Source organism: Trachypithecus francoisi, unplaced genomic scaffold, assembly GCF_009764315.1.
Source record: "Trachypithecus francoisi isolate TF-2019V2 unplaced genomic scaffold, Tfra_2.0 Lachesis_group7, whole genome shotgun sequence".
In the NCBI taxonomy this organism is placed as follows: Eukaryota; Metazoa; Chordata; class Mammalia; order Primates; family Cercopithecidae; genus Trachypithecus; species Trachypithecus francoisi.
The window spans coordinates 96,600,405-96,614,404 of record NW_022681472.1 but is presented as its reverse complement, the minus strand read 5'-3'; the positions used below and the strand labels follow the sequence as shown (position 1 = coordinate 96,614,404).

At 62.4% G+C, this 14,000-nt stretch overlaps 1 protein-coding gene across 4 annotated transcripts in view; it reads right to left on the bottom strand.

The window, feature by feature from the left end:
• PTP4A3 (protein tyrosine phosphatase 4A3) overlaps positions 1-14,000 on the bottom strand; it is a 44,683-nt gene that overhangs the window by 2,762 nt on the left and 27,921 nt on the right. For 2 of the 4 annotated variants that reach the window (XM_033202300.1, XM_033202301.1), the window contains exons 2-5: positions 6,686-7,635; positions 3,603-3,695; positions 1,655-1,785; positions 904-978 (exon numbers count right to left, since the gene is read on the bottom strand). In XM_033202300.1, coding sequence (XP_033058191.1) covers positions 904-978; positions 1,655-1,785; positions 3,603-3,695; positions 6,686-6,790 — 404 coding nt within the window. In that variant the 5' untranslated portion in view covers positions 6,791-7,635. Of the gene's footprint in view, positions 1-903; positions 979-1,654; positions 1,786-3,602; positions 3,696-6,685; positions 7,636-10,826; positions 10,978-12,295; positions 12,708-14,000 lie in introns of those variants that run through there. The other 2 variants (XM_033202299.1, XM_033202298.1) reach the window with 2 other exon arrangements.

The window sequence follows — 14,000 nt, the reverse complement described above, 5'->3', positions numbered from 1 at the left end:
TGTGTGAGCGTGCACATCCCAGAGTCCCCAAGGAGACCTGAGCACCTGCAGGCCACGCTCCCACACAGACCCACAGGGCAGGCCACGCTCTCGCACGGACCCGCAGGGCTGGCCAGCCAGTATGGCCAGGAATAAGCCGGCCTCTGGGAGGAAGAGATGGCCTCGCTAGCCAAGCCTGTCCAAGGAGTAGCACGGGTGTGTTGCACTCATGGGCAGGCACATGGTGGGCTGGGCAGGGGCAGGCTTCAGGCGCCGCATCCGTTCCTCCAGAGTTGGCCCTGCTGTCCCGGCCAGACTCCCCCAGGGCCCCCTGGGCAGTGGGCAGATGGCAGCCTTCCCCAGGGAGGCCACCAAGTGACAGGGATGGGGCAGGCAAGCTGGACTGGAAGCCTCCAAGGAGGGCGGGAGGGGCTGAGCTGGAGAGCTCAGGGTTGAGGGGGAGGGGTGGTGAGCAGCTGGACTCAGAGCAGCTCTGAGACACTAGCCCAGTGTGAGCGTCGCTGGGGGTGGACACGGTGTGGTATGGGGTTTCAGGCTCTTGTTTTTCATGGAGGGACTGAACTGGCTGGCTGAGGGTCCTTCCACCCCCGTCAGGATGGCTGGGAAGGAAGGAGCTCCGTCTGTGGAGGGCGGGCAGGACGGCATGGCGAGTGGCCTCGCTGTGCCCCTGCGTAGCTGCATGGTCCCTCAGGGGCTGCTGTCCCCACCCATTTGGAACACCTCGGACTTCCCCGTTTCTGCAGCAAGGCCCAGCTTGTGCTGAGCAACGCAGCCTCAGGGCAACAGAATCACACAGTCAATGCCAACACCCTTCGTGGGCAGCCAGATCTCCCCTTCCCCAGCGCTCACAGCCCACCCTGCCCCCTCGGCCACTCAGCCCACCCCGCAACCTCGGCCACTCACTGGCGGATGAACTGGATAGCGTCCTCGTACTTCATCCCACTCTCGATGAGGGCCAGCGCCACAAGGACTGGAGCCCTGGGGGCAAACAGAAGGCCTGGGGTCATCGGAGCCTGCGCACCCCTGTCCCCTTGGCAGGGCACCTGCTGAAGATGCACGGCACAGGGGCCCAAGGGGCCCAGACTCCCCCCTGCCTGAAGCTCCCCCACGGAGGCCACAGCCTCAGAGCCCGGCCTGAGCACTGGGTCCAAATCCTGGCTGCCTCCTAGGCAACCTCTCTGCGATCCGCTGGTGGAGGGTTAAATAAGGGCTCCCGGGTGAAGTGCTAAGAGCTGGATCCGTGCCTGCTATCAACCCTGCTCGCCTAGGCTTCCCTCTGCGGATGGGGCTGTCCCACTGGTCATTTCATCTGATCCCAGCTGCCATTCTTGCTCCCGTTCTCCCAGCAGGGGTCTGAGGCCCCAGCTGTGTGGGGATGGATCTTTGTGTCTGGAGAGGGGGATGACAGCCCTTTCCTGAACAAGATGTCGGGATGGTTACAACCACCGCAGGACGAAGTTGGGTTAGACTGGGAAGCACTTCCTCTCTGTGACGCTGGGAGAGGACCAGTCTGGGAGCCCCAGCACTTGGGGCACGGGCCTCCTGGGAAGGTCGCATGACGTGTGTTCAAGACCCACATCCAAAAGCGAGGCTATCGGACCATGAGATGCCCAACCACCTGACATGGTGAGCCCCGCCCTGCCCCGACACTCACCGGCCCAGGCCCGCCACGCAGTGCACAGCCACGCAGCTGCCGGGGGCCTCACAGAACTTGGCCTTCACCAGGCTCAGCCAGTCTTCCACTACCTTGCCGGGCGGGGGCGCCCCGTCGTCAAACGGCCAGTCCTGCGGAGGGAAGCAACATGAGGACCCCCAGCTGCGGGCAAGTGGAGAGGTGGCCCTGGAGCTCAGGCGAGAACAGGGAGCTCTGAGAGGCAGAGGGTGCCAGGAGCCCACTAGGGTGGGGGCAGCAGACCCAGAGGACACACAGGAGGCGTACAGCTTGACCATGGGCACCCCATGGTGGGTGCTTTAGACTCCTCCTCATTCCCTGTACACTGCAGCTGTCCCCTCCTCCAGGAAGCCTTCCTAGACCACCCCACCCCTTTCTGAGTGGAGCGTCGTCCAGAGTCACACAAATCCTAATCCTCACACCTGTCAGCCCGAGCTCTGGTTCTGGGATCACAATCCCTCACGCCTGTGTGCCGGTGGCAGCCTGAGAGGTTTTGGGTCCGCTGGTGCAAAAGGTCTAGTCCCCTGTGGTGGCACGCAAAGACGGCTGGCACGTGCCACACACAGCCCAGGTGCCAGGAAGGACTGAAGACAGGGTTATGGGGCAAGACAGGGCCCATGTTTCCAAGGGCACTCGAAACAGGCGGCTCCACTGGGACCCCGGCCCATTGTTCCTGGGGGTTCATTTGGTCTTAGAAGATGACCTGTGCTTCCCACTGTCCCGTTCCCCAGCGCCCAGGATCGGTGGGCAAGTGAGTCCTCCTAGGGGAGGGCCCGGGCCAGAGCGCTGCAGTAGGAATGGACACATTTCAATCTTGGGAAAGAGAGTTCGTGCAGGGCCGCGGGACTGTGCCAGGCCTGGGGCTGTCTGGTGCCAGGGAGAGCCGCTGGGCCCAATAAGCAGACACGCAGCCCTTGGGGGCATCTCACCCCTCCCCAGCCTCCAGGCAGGGCAACTCCTAGAGACAACTGGTCTGCATGGCTACTTACGTCTGACCCCAATCCCTCCCACTGCTGTGGAAGAGGAGGAGGGTGTGGGTGCACCCCATGCGAGAAGCGGAGACACGCCTTCACCTCCCATTCTTCCAAGCAGCCCCGCTTTGAGGTGAGGAACCCAAGGCTCGGAGTGACCTGCAGTGTCACAAGGCTGGGGAGGGCAGAGGCGGGACGCAGCCCAAGGCCTATCTGACCCCAAAGCGCCAGCACTGCCACCACTCCAATCCGCCAAGCTGAGGTTATGAAACAGCAACCACAGCCAAAAGCAGAGTCCTGGGATGAAAAGCAGTGACTGAGGGGATCATCAAGCTCCGCACTGAGGAGACAGGCCCGGACACAGCTGGGCAGGCCTGCACCAGGGGGCAGTCATCTACCAGGCTGGGGGTGGACCCCCCTGCCCTGGGGTCGGCTCTGGGCCTGCAGCTGCTGTGGCCCCCCCAAGGATACGGCAGCAGAACCGCCCCACACCCCGCCCAGACCTGAGTCCCCAGGGCCAAAGGAGCCAAGGAAACTGCCCAAGGGTCCTCCCCAGGAGCCTGCTGCCTGGCAACAGGGCTGCAGCAATCCGGGCAGAGACTGAGATGGACCCAAGACAGGACGGGAGGAGGGTCTGAGACAGGCGGAGGAGCCCAACCCCCACCTTGGCCCATGCACCAAGCATGTGCCACCCCTGCCTGGCGAGCCAGGCTGGCCCAATCTAGAGACAGAAAGATGGGGTACACAAGGGTGACTTTCTTGAGGTCACAAGGCCCAACACCCTGGCCTTCCCTTGATGTACCCAGACACACACGTGGCCCAGGCACAAACATGTCCGGGGCTGCCACAGGAGGGGCACCAAACCCTCTGTGCAGACCCAGAGCCCCCACCCCACCCTCCCCTGGTGGCAGCAGTGACAAGGGTCCCCGTGGCCAGGGTCCCCGTGGCGCGCGCCTCACCACGACTGTGATGCCGTCATTCTCCAGTGGCGTTTTGTCATAGGTCACTTCACACACACGCACCACGGTGGTGGCCCCATACTTCTTCAGGTCCTGGGGGAGGGGAGGACGGAGGAGGCAGGGCTGGGCTGGGGCTGCAGTGCTCAGGGAGCGGGACCCACTCACCAGGGCTCCCAGGGCACAGCTGTGTCCCCCACCATCACCCAGGACTTGGACATGTCCCTTCAGACCCCTCAGGTGGAGCCCTGTCCCCTCAGACCTCTCGGGGTGGAATCCTGTCCCCTCAGTCCCCTGGGGCAGGGGCATGGTCCCTGAAGCCCCCAGGGAAGGCAGGCAGACCCTGATGCAGTGAGGCCCACCAAGAGTGGACTTCGGGCTCCGCCACTGGTCAAGGTGGTGTCTGGGTGTGAAAGAGCCTGTCCCAGGTCCCTTGGGCCACCCAGCAAAGGCAAACGTGTCCCCACCTACATTCATGGTCACCGGCAGCTGGGACCTCAGCTCCCCAGCACACCACTCCCTCCTCTGGGGTGCTCAGGACCCCAGATCTACCAGCAAGGACATTTCTTCCAGAAAAGCTACTGGGTCCCCGCAGCAGGAACTGGACCCCCCAGTCCACATGAGCCCCTGCATCTGAGCAGCGACCCCAGCTGAGCCGCAGGGATGGGTCCAGTCCAGGGGGACTTTGGGGTCCAAGAGGGGCGGGCGTCAGCTGGGGCACCTCAGAGCAGGGAGGGTGGGCATCACTCAGATGGCGGCCAGGAGGGAGCTGGGCCCTGCACGCCAGCAGGGAAGCCCCACACGACCAGGGAAAAGGTCGTGGTAGTTCACAGCCAGGCCGACATTTATACCCCCACTGCGGGGGACCCACTTCACAGGGATCACGTGTGAGGGCTGTTCCCACCCCACCTGCTCTCGCAGCTATTTTGGGAGGGGTGAGGAATCAGCTGCCGGGTCTTGCTGGTCATGGGACGGGGACCTGGAACACAGAGAGGCCAGCATCCAACTATCTGAGAATGCAGGGAGCAGGCGGGGTGCTGGGCTCTATGGCCGTGGGGTACCTCAGAGGCAGACCTCTGCACCCTCAGCAGAGGGAATGGCCACCCAGCCCAGGACTCAGCCCTGGCCCTGGTCACAGGTTGAGCCCTTCCTGATCCTGGTCACACACTGAGCCCTGATCCTGGTCACATCCTGAGCCTTGACAGTCACACACCTGTGAGCCCTAATCCTGGTCACATGCTGAGCCCCAACCTTGGTGACACATTGAGCCCTGATCCTGGTCACATACTAAGCCTTGATCTTGGTCGCACACTGAGCCCTGACCCTGGACTAAGCCTTAACCCTGGTCACAGGCTGAGCCCTCCCTAACCCTGCTGACCTACTAAGCTCTAATCCTGGTCACATACTGAGCCCTGATCCTGGACACACACTGAGCCTCGATCCTGGTCACATACCGAGCCCTGTTCCCAGACACACACGGAACCGTGATGCTGGTCACACATGAGCCCTGATCCTGGACACACACTGAGCCTCGATCCTGGTCACATACTGAGCCCTGATCCCAGACACACACCAAACCCTGACCCTGGTCACACATGAGCACTGATCCCGGTCAAACACTGAGCCCCAACCTTGGTCACATACTGAGTGCTGATCCTGGACACACACAGAGTCCCAACCTTGGTCACACACTGAGCCCCGATCCTAGACACACACTGAGCTTCGACCCTGGTCACATACTGAGCCCTGATCCCAGACACACACTGAACCCTAACCCTGGTCACACGGTGAGCCCTGATCCTGGTCAAACACTGAGCCCCAACCTTGGTCACATACTGAGTGCTGATCCTGGACACACTCTGAGTCCCAACCTTGGTCACACACTGAGATCTGACATTGGTTACAGGCTTAACCCTGATCCCAGTCATATTCTGAGGCCTGACCCTGGCCACTCATCGTGATGTTCTCGCCAATCTTTCTTGTACATCCTGCTGTTATCTCAAGGGTCTCAGCTGTGAGAGGGACAACCATCTTCTGTAGAGCACCTGGCTCAGTGTCCAGGGTCCAGGCTCCCTGATGGCAGGGTGCCCAATGCGTCCTGCTGCTCTACAGTTTTCAATATCCTCTCATGCCCAAATCCCTGTTTCATCATGACAAGACCATGATGGCTTATCTCATGTCACAGGGGAAAGGACTCAGTCAGTCATAAATGACCCCGCACACAGCTGCAGCCTCTGACACAGCTGGCACAGTCAGAGGCTGTCAACGGCCCCACACACCGCTGCAGACTCTGCCAATGGCCCCAGGCCTGCAAACAGCAGGGCGTTCTGCAGAGGCCAGGCTCCTCTAGGAGGCCATGCAGGTCTCTTCAGACTCCACTCCCAAGATAGCTTCTGTAAACACATCTGGTCCCATCTGCCAGGGTTTCCAGTGGCAGGCATCTCTGCTGGCTCTCCAGGGCACAGCAGTCCCTCCCTCCTGTGGTCAGTGCTGACCTTTGCTCAGTCCCTCCTCACATAGAGATCTGGGCCCTGAAGCCCCCTGTCCAGCCTCATCTAACCTGAGGCCTCACCCAGAGCCCAGCAACGTGTGGAGGCCTGGGCCAGCCATGGAGCCACCCTGCATACCTGTCCCCCGTCTGCCTGTTTCCCCATTAAGCAGCCACTTCTCATACCAGGGCACCTCCTGCCCACTCAGCCTATGCACAGAGGTCAAAAGGACAGCAAAGGACTCCAGAGGGCCTCAGCCCAGGCCACGGCTGAGCACGCAGAGCCTGGCCCATGTATCCCCCCGCCTCACCCCCTGCCTCTATCCACATGGCATGGAGTTCCTCCTATCACATGCCAGCCCCCTGCAGGCCTCCCAGGGGACCCAGTTGATTCCCCCGACACCCTCACCCCCGACCCCCAGGGTACCCTCATGTCCCTCCTCCAGGATCCTGCAACGGGGACTGGGCTTTGCTTCAAGGCTGTGAGCCTTATCTGGCCAGCCGGGGCTGGGGACCCCTCTCGGGAGGCCTGAGGCAGCTCAGCCGGGCTTCCCAGACACCTGGGCCACCTGCCTGCCACACCTCCGTCTCCACTCACCTCGATGAAGGTGCTGAGCGTGGCGTTGGTGGGGTTGTGGGTGATGAGGAAGCGCATGTGTTTGTAGCTCACCTCCACTGGGGCCGGGCGGTTCATCCGAGCCATGGCGCCTCCCGACGGGCCCGGCAGGGCAGAAGGGACTACACAGAAGGCTGGGGACACGTCCTGAGAAGTCCCCACGTACCCCCCAAAAATGAGGAGGACAAGATCCCTGTGCTTGTCCAAGAAAAGCGAGATTTAAAAACCCACCCCCATACCCCGCACAAATATTGTGCAAATAGTTAGGTGTGGGGGAGGAAGCTGCCCAGTGTTTGGATAATTAAAAAAGAAAACCCAACTCTTAAAAAAAAAGAAAAAAAACAGCGCCCCCCCCCCCACACCCAAAGTAAAGCGGGCAACTCCAACTCCTGTCTCTCACAGCTGGATAGTCATAAAGAGGCAAAAAATAAAAAGAACAACCAAAAAAACCTCAGCAAAGAAAACTTAAAAGCCCAAAGAGAATCCGGCCACCAAGCAGCGTCCAGAGCTGGACCCCACGCTGGGGGCGCCCTCTCCACATCAGTGGATGGGCAGACAGCCCCCTTCACTCAGAGGTGGGCCCCAAGCCCCCAAGGGCCAAAGGAAGAATGAACTTGAACTGAACCAACTCCAACAGCCTTGGGCCAGGGGTCACGGGCAGCGGCCGTGGGGACAGCGGCCTCTGACGTGCGGGGCCTCTGTCACGTTACCCCATCAGGGTACGGTGAGTCCTGGAGGGGGGCAGGGGGCTCAGGCGGTAGAGCTGGCCCCAGGCTGGGCAGCAGAGGCCATGGGCAGGCGAGGGCAATGGTGAGAGCCAGCAGTGCAGGACTCCTCAGCAGCAGGCGCGGCGAGCCTGGGTACAGCAGTGCTCAGGGCTGGGCCCCATGGCCCACTCCATGAACCCCAGGCGGGTCCGCAGCACACAGCATCTGGGGGGAAAGATGAAAATGAATAGAAAGGGGTCGCAGGGGTTCATGCCTACCCTGAGCCCGCAGTCACAGGCGACACCTCTCCCAGAGCGCTCCTCCTGACCATGCTGAGTGAATGACCCTCTTAGGTCTGTTTCCTTATGTGGGAGCACCAGGAAGCACGGCTCCTGCCAGGACTGACCCAGGGCCTGGAGGCGATAGGGCAGCCACCACACAGCCAGGAGGGCATGACAGAGGACAGAGAGGGACAGGGATTTCAGGGACACACACACCCCCGAGGACATGATGAACCCAGCACACAGACGATGGGTCCCTCTGTGGGGACATAGGCTGAGTTCCCCTAAGAAGCCTGAGCCTGGCCCCTGCCCACCTGCTGTGATCTGTGGAAACCCCACCCCAGGGCAGCTGCCCCTCTCCTCTTCCGATTCTTGGCCACTGCGAACAGCTGAGCCCAGGTCTCTCTGGGTGGCCCATCCTGAGGGAACGGGGCCCAGACACTCAGTCAGTGCTGCCAGTACAGGGAGGTGAGGGGCCTGGCCCCACACGCAGCCGTGGGCCACCCCAATTGCCTCTTGCTTTCTGCAGAGTCTCCTGCCTGTCAGTAGTCCCCTGCTCACCAGTGTCCCCCCGCCACTGTGTCTCCGCTGCTCACACAGGGCTCAGCCAAGCTCAGGGGATAAACAGGCCAGCTCTGCCCCTCCAGGAGCTCGTGGAGGCGGGGACAGACCACACCAACAGGCCAGCCATCAGGCACACATGCCAAGGTGGTGACAGCACAGGTGGCCAGGAGTGGGTTCACACCGTAACAGGGCCCTGAAGAGGGAGGCTGCAGGGGGCCACAGCAACCCGAAGCACCTCCACGCCTGCCTCTCTCCCTCTCTGGGTCTCACAACCCCAAAGCTCCCGGGCAAGGGGGTTCCAGGAGCACGCAGCCCCCTTCCCTCTCTACGGAAGGGCTGGGAGACCTTGTACAAGGTGCCAGCCTCTTTGTTACCCCATTAGCACAATGAGGGGCCACACAAGTGACCTAAGCTCCCTCCGGCTATGACCCAGCTGTTAGCAGACTCTCCAGCCCCCTAGACTTAACCCAAGCCGGGCCCTGTCACTACTGTCTACCACCCACGGAAAGGCACTTCAGGGTCCCTTGTCCAGCAGAGCCCTCCATTCCCCAACCCACCCCCTCTCATCTGTGCCCCTGCCCCAGCCCCAGCACCCCTTCCCAGCTGCCCACCAGGCAGGCTGGGCCCTTGGAGTCTCAGCCCAGGTGCAGGGAGGGCTTGAGGCCTGGGCCCCTGGACTCGGAGGGTGGCTACATGGGACCGTGGGCTCCTCCTTGCTTGCTCTCCACACCCTGGGTGGCAGCCAGCGCTCACGGGCTCTGAGCAAGCGCCACACCTCAGGCTCTGTCCATTGCGTGGTTCTGGGAAGGTTAAAACAGAGGGTGGGTGTGGTGGCTCATGCCTGTAATCCCAGCACTTTGGGAGGCTGAGGCAGGCGGATGACCTGAGGTCGGGAGTTCGAGACCAGCCTGACCAACACGGAGAAACCCCGTCTCTACTAAAAACAAAAATAAAAAAAATTAGCCAGGCGTGGTGGTGCATGCCTGTAATCCCAGCTACTCGGGAGGCTGAGGCAGGAGAACTGCTTGAATCCAGGAGGCAGAGGTTGCAGTGAGCCGAGATCGCGCCATTGCGCTCCAGCCTGGGCAACAAGAGCAAAACCCCCCCCAAAAAAAAACGGATGGTGGGGTGGGACCTCCAGCAGGAGGTAAAGGTGGAGACAAGGATCCTGCCCCTGGTCCCGCCAGCCCCCACCCTGCCCAGCTGGAGGGAGGATAGGCTCTGAGAGTGGGTGAGGGAAGCCACCGCGTGTTAACAGCACACAAACACCTGGGTCCCTCCTGGGACGGCAGGATGTCCCTGTGCGCGGGAGCCGAGTTCATGTTTACAGAAAGAAAGGAAGAAAAGCGCTGGAGAAGCCACAGCACTGGGCCTCTCCCTGAGGGGCTGACCAACCCCTCATGCCCACAGCTGCCAAGGACCTGGGAAGACCCCACAGGCAACAGCACGTGGCCTGGCCCTGCTGCCTAGTGGCCCTAGACAGGTCCTCAGGGCTGCAGGCTGCTGGGAGGGAGGAGGCTCTGGACCACCTCAGGGGTCACAACCCAGGCTAGAATGGGGTCGGGGTCCAGGGACAGGCTGGACAAAGCTGGGCTGGGGTCTTGCCGCACACCCCACTTGTCTCTGCACCCTGGAGCCCCTACCCCTGCCCCAGGTGAGAGCAAAGCAATGATGCCCTGGCACCACTGTGTGGCTCTGCCCTGCCTGGTGGCTGTCCCCCAAGGGAGAACACCCCTCCCTAACCGCACGCCCCCACTAAGGTCACCAGGTAGGGCCCTGAGAGCAAGGGTTAAGGATCCCCAGGGATAGGCACTGAGAACTCCCTGAAGCCAAAGCCTCAGGCTTCCCATCTGCGAAATGGGGACAGGTTGCCCCCGCCTCCGTGTGTTGAGTCCCTACCACCCCCACCAAGCCCGTGGCCCACAGCACAGGGACCCACTGGCAGCCATAGCCCCTCCTTCCCTCCTGCTACCAAGCCCTGCAGCACCCTTCCCCAGATCCGGCTCAGCCTCCTCGGGCCAGCAGGCCCAGAGCCCTCAGCGATTTCTCAAGCCCCTTTAAGGAAGAGTCCATCCTTGTCCCTGTTGGCCAGACCAGGAAACAAGCCAGGGAGAGAGGACATTCTCGGCCAGGGCCGCACCAGGCGTCCAGTTAAGTGGGTTCTCTCTGCCTCAAGTCTAGGAGGCAGGAACAACACGGAGCCCCCTGTACAGAAGAGGAAATCGAGGTTCAGGGAGGCTACCACCCTCCTTCCCGATGGCACAACGGGTTAAGAAGTTTGCATCCAGGCCCCTTCAGAGGGCCCCCCCCCCGTGATACTGGGGAAGAAGTCTGCAGGCCCGGGGCTCAGTGGGTCTCAGAAGTAAGGCTGCGCCGCGGTCAGGGCTGAGGTGGGCGCTCTGGGGGGTCCCGGGGCAGCTGTCGCGGGTGGGGTCGTGGTAAGGGGCGCGGCCCCCTCCCTAGACGCCAGCGGGGCTCCCGCCCAGCCCTCCGGAGGGCGCCACCTCCTCCCCGGCGGAGCTGGGGTCCCGGAAGGCCTGGGTCCGCCGGGTCCCCACCTGCCAGGCTCACCCGCGCCGCAGGCGTCCCGCCGCCTCCATACGCGCCGGCCGGGCGGTGCCCACGGTGCTGGGCCCGGTTCGGGGCGCCGCCCCTCCGCCGCGGAGCCGGCTCCAGGCGCTGCCGCCACCGCCGCCTGCGGCTATTTATAGTGCCCGGGCGTCACGTGGGGGGCGTGACCGGCGGGCGACCCGGCTGCCGAGGTCTCCCACACCTGCAGCCTAAATATAGCCGCGCCCTGCCCGGGAAACAAAGCGGCCGCGCAGGGCGGGCGCGGGGAAGAGGAAGCCCGGCCAGGAAAGGGACGTGCGGGGCGCGGCGAGGGCCGGGGGCGCTGCAGCCCGGGACCCCTCCTTCCTCCCGCCGGCCGGCCCAGCGCCCTCTCCCGGTGCCTGCCCTCCCTAGAACCTCAAAGCTCCCCCGGCCCCCTCACGGGGCTGCACGCGGCTGTGGGCTGGGGGTCCTGAGGGCAGGAGCCGCCGGGCCGCGCTCCTGGTGGGAGGCCTGGAGGGAGCACGCCCAGCTTTGCAAATGTAAATGCGGCCCCGCTGTGCAGGTGCTGTCCTGCACCCTGAGGAGGAGGGCGCCCGAGTCCCTCCTGTTCAGATCCCCTGCCCAACTCACCAGCCCACAGCCCCAGCACTCCTCCATGTGTTTACTCAGCACCTACCGTGTGCCAGACGCTACTGTCCCCTCACTTAATCCTCACGACCCAGCTGTGGCTGGCTACGCTGGTCTCCCCTAGTGTACTGGTGAGGAAACTGAGGCACTGAAACGAGGAACATACTCAGGTAACACCGGCAGGCAGGATTCAGCCAGGGAGAGGGCTCCACAAACTCCGAGGCTGGGCACTTCCGAAGAGGCGTCCCCTCTTCCAGGAAGCCCTCCCAGACCCTCTCAAGCAAAAGCCTCCCTGGGACTCCTGGCTCTGCCTCCTGGGAGCATCGTGCCAGGAACTCATGTGCTCCCCAGACTATAAGCCCCAAGGGTGCAGCTGGCATCACGATCCACTCTGTGCCTGCCCTGGCCACCCAGAGCAGGGTGGAGGGGCATGGGTGGCACCCCCAGCACAGGGTCCCTGGAGGCCTGGCCTTGCTTGCAGCTCTCAAACAACCTGGTCCCTGCAATCTGAGGTCATCAAGGGACCCTGCTGAGAGCATGACCCACTCTCCCCCTGCCAGGCTCTCCCCACCCACACTTCCAGACAGCATCACCATCAGCATGGCCCAGCTGTGCTGGCAACCCTCGTCTCCTCCCGCCCCCAGGTGGGCAAGCAGGCCAGGGAGCTGAGGACAGGAGGACTGTGCCCAGTCTGAAGGGACCCATGGGAGCCCCCACCCAAGGGCGCACCAAGCCCTGCCTGCCAGCTCATAGACCCCCAAGGGTGTGAGCTCCCTGGCAAGGACACCCACCCATGTGGGTGCACCCAGCACCACAGGGAGACACTAGGCTCTGACTCCTGCCCAGTGCTGTCAGCTCACCACTTCCAGCAGCATCTCCGTGAAGGTCCAAGGCAGGAATGGGTCAGCTTCAGGGACTCTGCCCCACCAGTCTCCAACCTCAGCCACTTTCTAAGGATACCAGGCTAGACACTGCATTCCCCGAGCAAGGCACCAACACCTGCCACACTGCACTGGCGAACCACAACAGCTCAGAGAAGCTGAGCAACCCGCCTGAGTCACACAGCCAGAAGGCAGAGGAACCACAGTTGGAGCTGGGTCTTGCTGCCCCCCAGAGACCCTGCTTATCCAACTCTAGCCCTCTGGGAGAGAGGACCTCTGGGGTAAGCTGCTCCTGCCACCCCAGCCTCAGTTTTCTGATCCATAAAAGGGTCCTAGAGTGAAAGTTCCCATCAAGCTCTGTGATGCTACAACCAGACAGAGCCCATCATGCCTCTGGGGCTACAAAGGTGGACCCCGGCATCCTCATCGCCCCCACCCAGGCTCCAGCCCCTTGCCTGGGGCCCTCTGGCCAGGCCTGGGGGGCACCTGCTGCAGCTGGCACAGCCCCAGGCCTTTCGGAGAAGTCTATTTATATACGGGCAGGAGCCGTTCCTGGAATCCTCCCAGAGCGAGCCCAAGTCCGCCCATTGCTAGGGGGGCCAGAAGGGTAGACCCAAGCAGGCCAAGCTCACGCCTGATGCGCTAGGACGCCTTCCCAGAGTCCTCCAGGCCCCTGCACCCGGCAGCTCCAAGAGCGCAGCTCCAAGAGCCCAGCTCCCTCACTGCCGCTCCCGCCATGCCATCCTATCCCCTCTCCCCAACCCACCCCATCCCATCCCCTCTCCCCTTGCTATGTGTCCTTTAGAGCAGAGTGTCCCAGGCCCCAGGGAAGGCATCCCAACTGAAAGAGGGTTGAGAGGTCCTCAGTTTCACCCCACCTCCCACACAGGCCCTGGCACCAAGAGGGCTCCCACTTGTTTGTGGAAGGAACAAATGACCCAACGTTCTGGGCAGAGGTCCAGATCTCAGAAACATCCAGAACCCATCACAGAATCTCGACCCCTGAGGTCTAGAAAAACCTCAAAGGTCACCTACGCCACACCTAAGCCCCAGCTTGCACACCTCTGGTGATGGGGACCTCACTATTCCTTAGCATTCCTTGTGCCCTCCACCTTCAGGCAGCCTCTCAAGCTGTCCGTCCCAGGCCCCCTCTCTGGTGCTTCTGAGCAATCATTGCAGGGACGGGGACCAGCAGGAGGAAAGCCCCTGAGCAGAAGAAGCCCCAGGGTGGCAGGTGATCTGGAGGGTGGGAGGTCAGGGAAGGCTTCCTGGAGGAACTGGCCAGGAGGGAGGAAGGCATGATCCTGATGCCTGGAGTCTCACATCAGGCTACTATCCCGACTCCCTGGGTAATCCTGGGCCAGTGCTAGCCCTCTGGGGCCCATGGCCGCCTTTACAAATAGAGACACTGCCAGAGAGGAAAGCCACCTTCCGAGATGGTGTCAGCTCCAAGCCAGTCATGGGGTGCCTGGCTGCAGCCTGGAAGCAGAGCTGTTGGGCACCGGTTCAGGTTCTACCCACTGGGCATCTACAGATAAGTGTGGGCTCCAAGGACATAACCCTGTGCTCAGCCACTGCCCCTCTGGGCCGCACACAGCTTTAACAGTGCCTCCTGGGGCATGGCGCTAACTTGCCAACCCAAGAGGCCTACCCTGCTCCTCCTGAAGCTGCTCACATGCTGCCA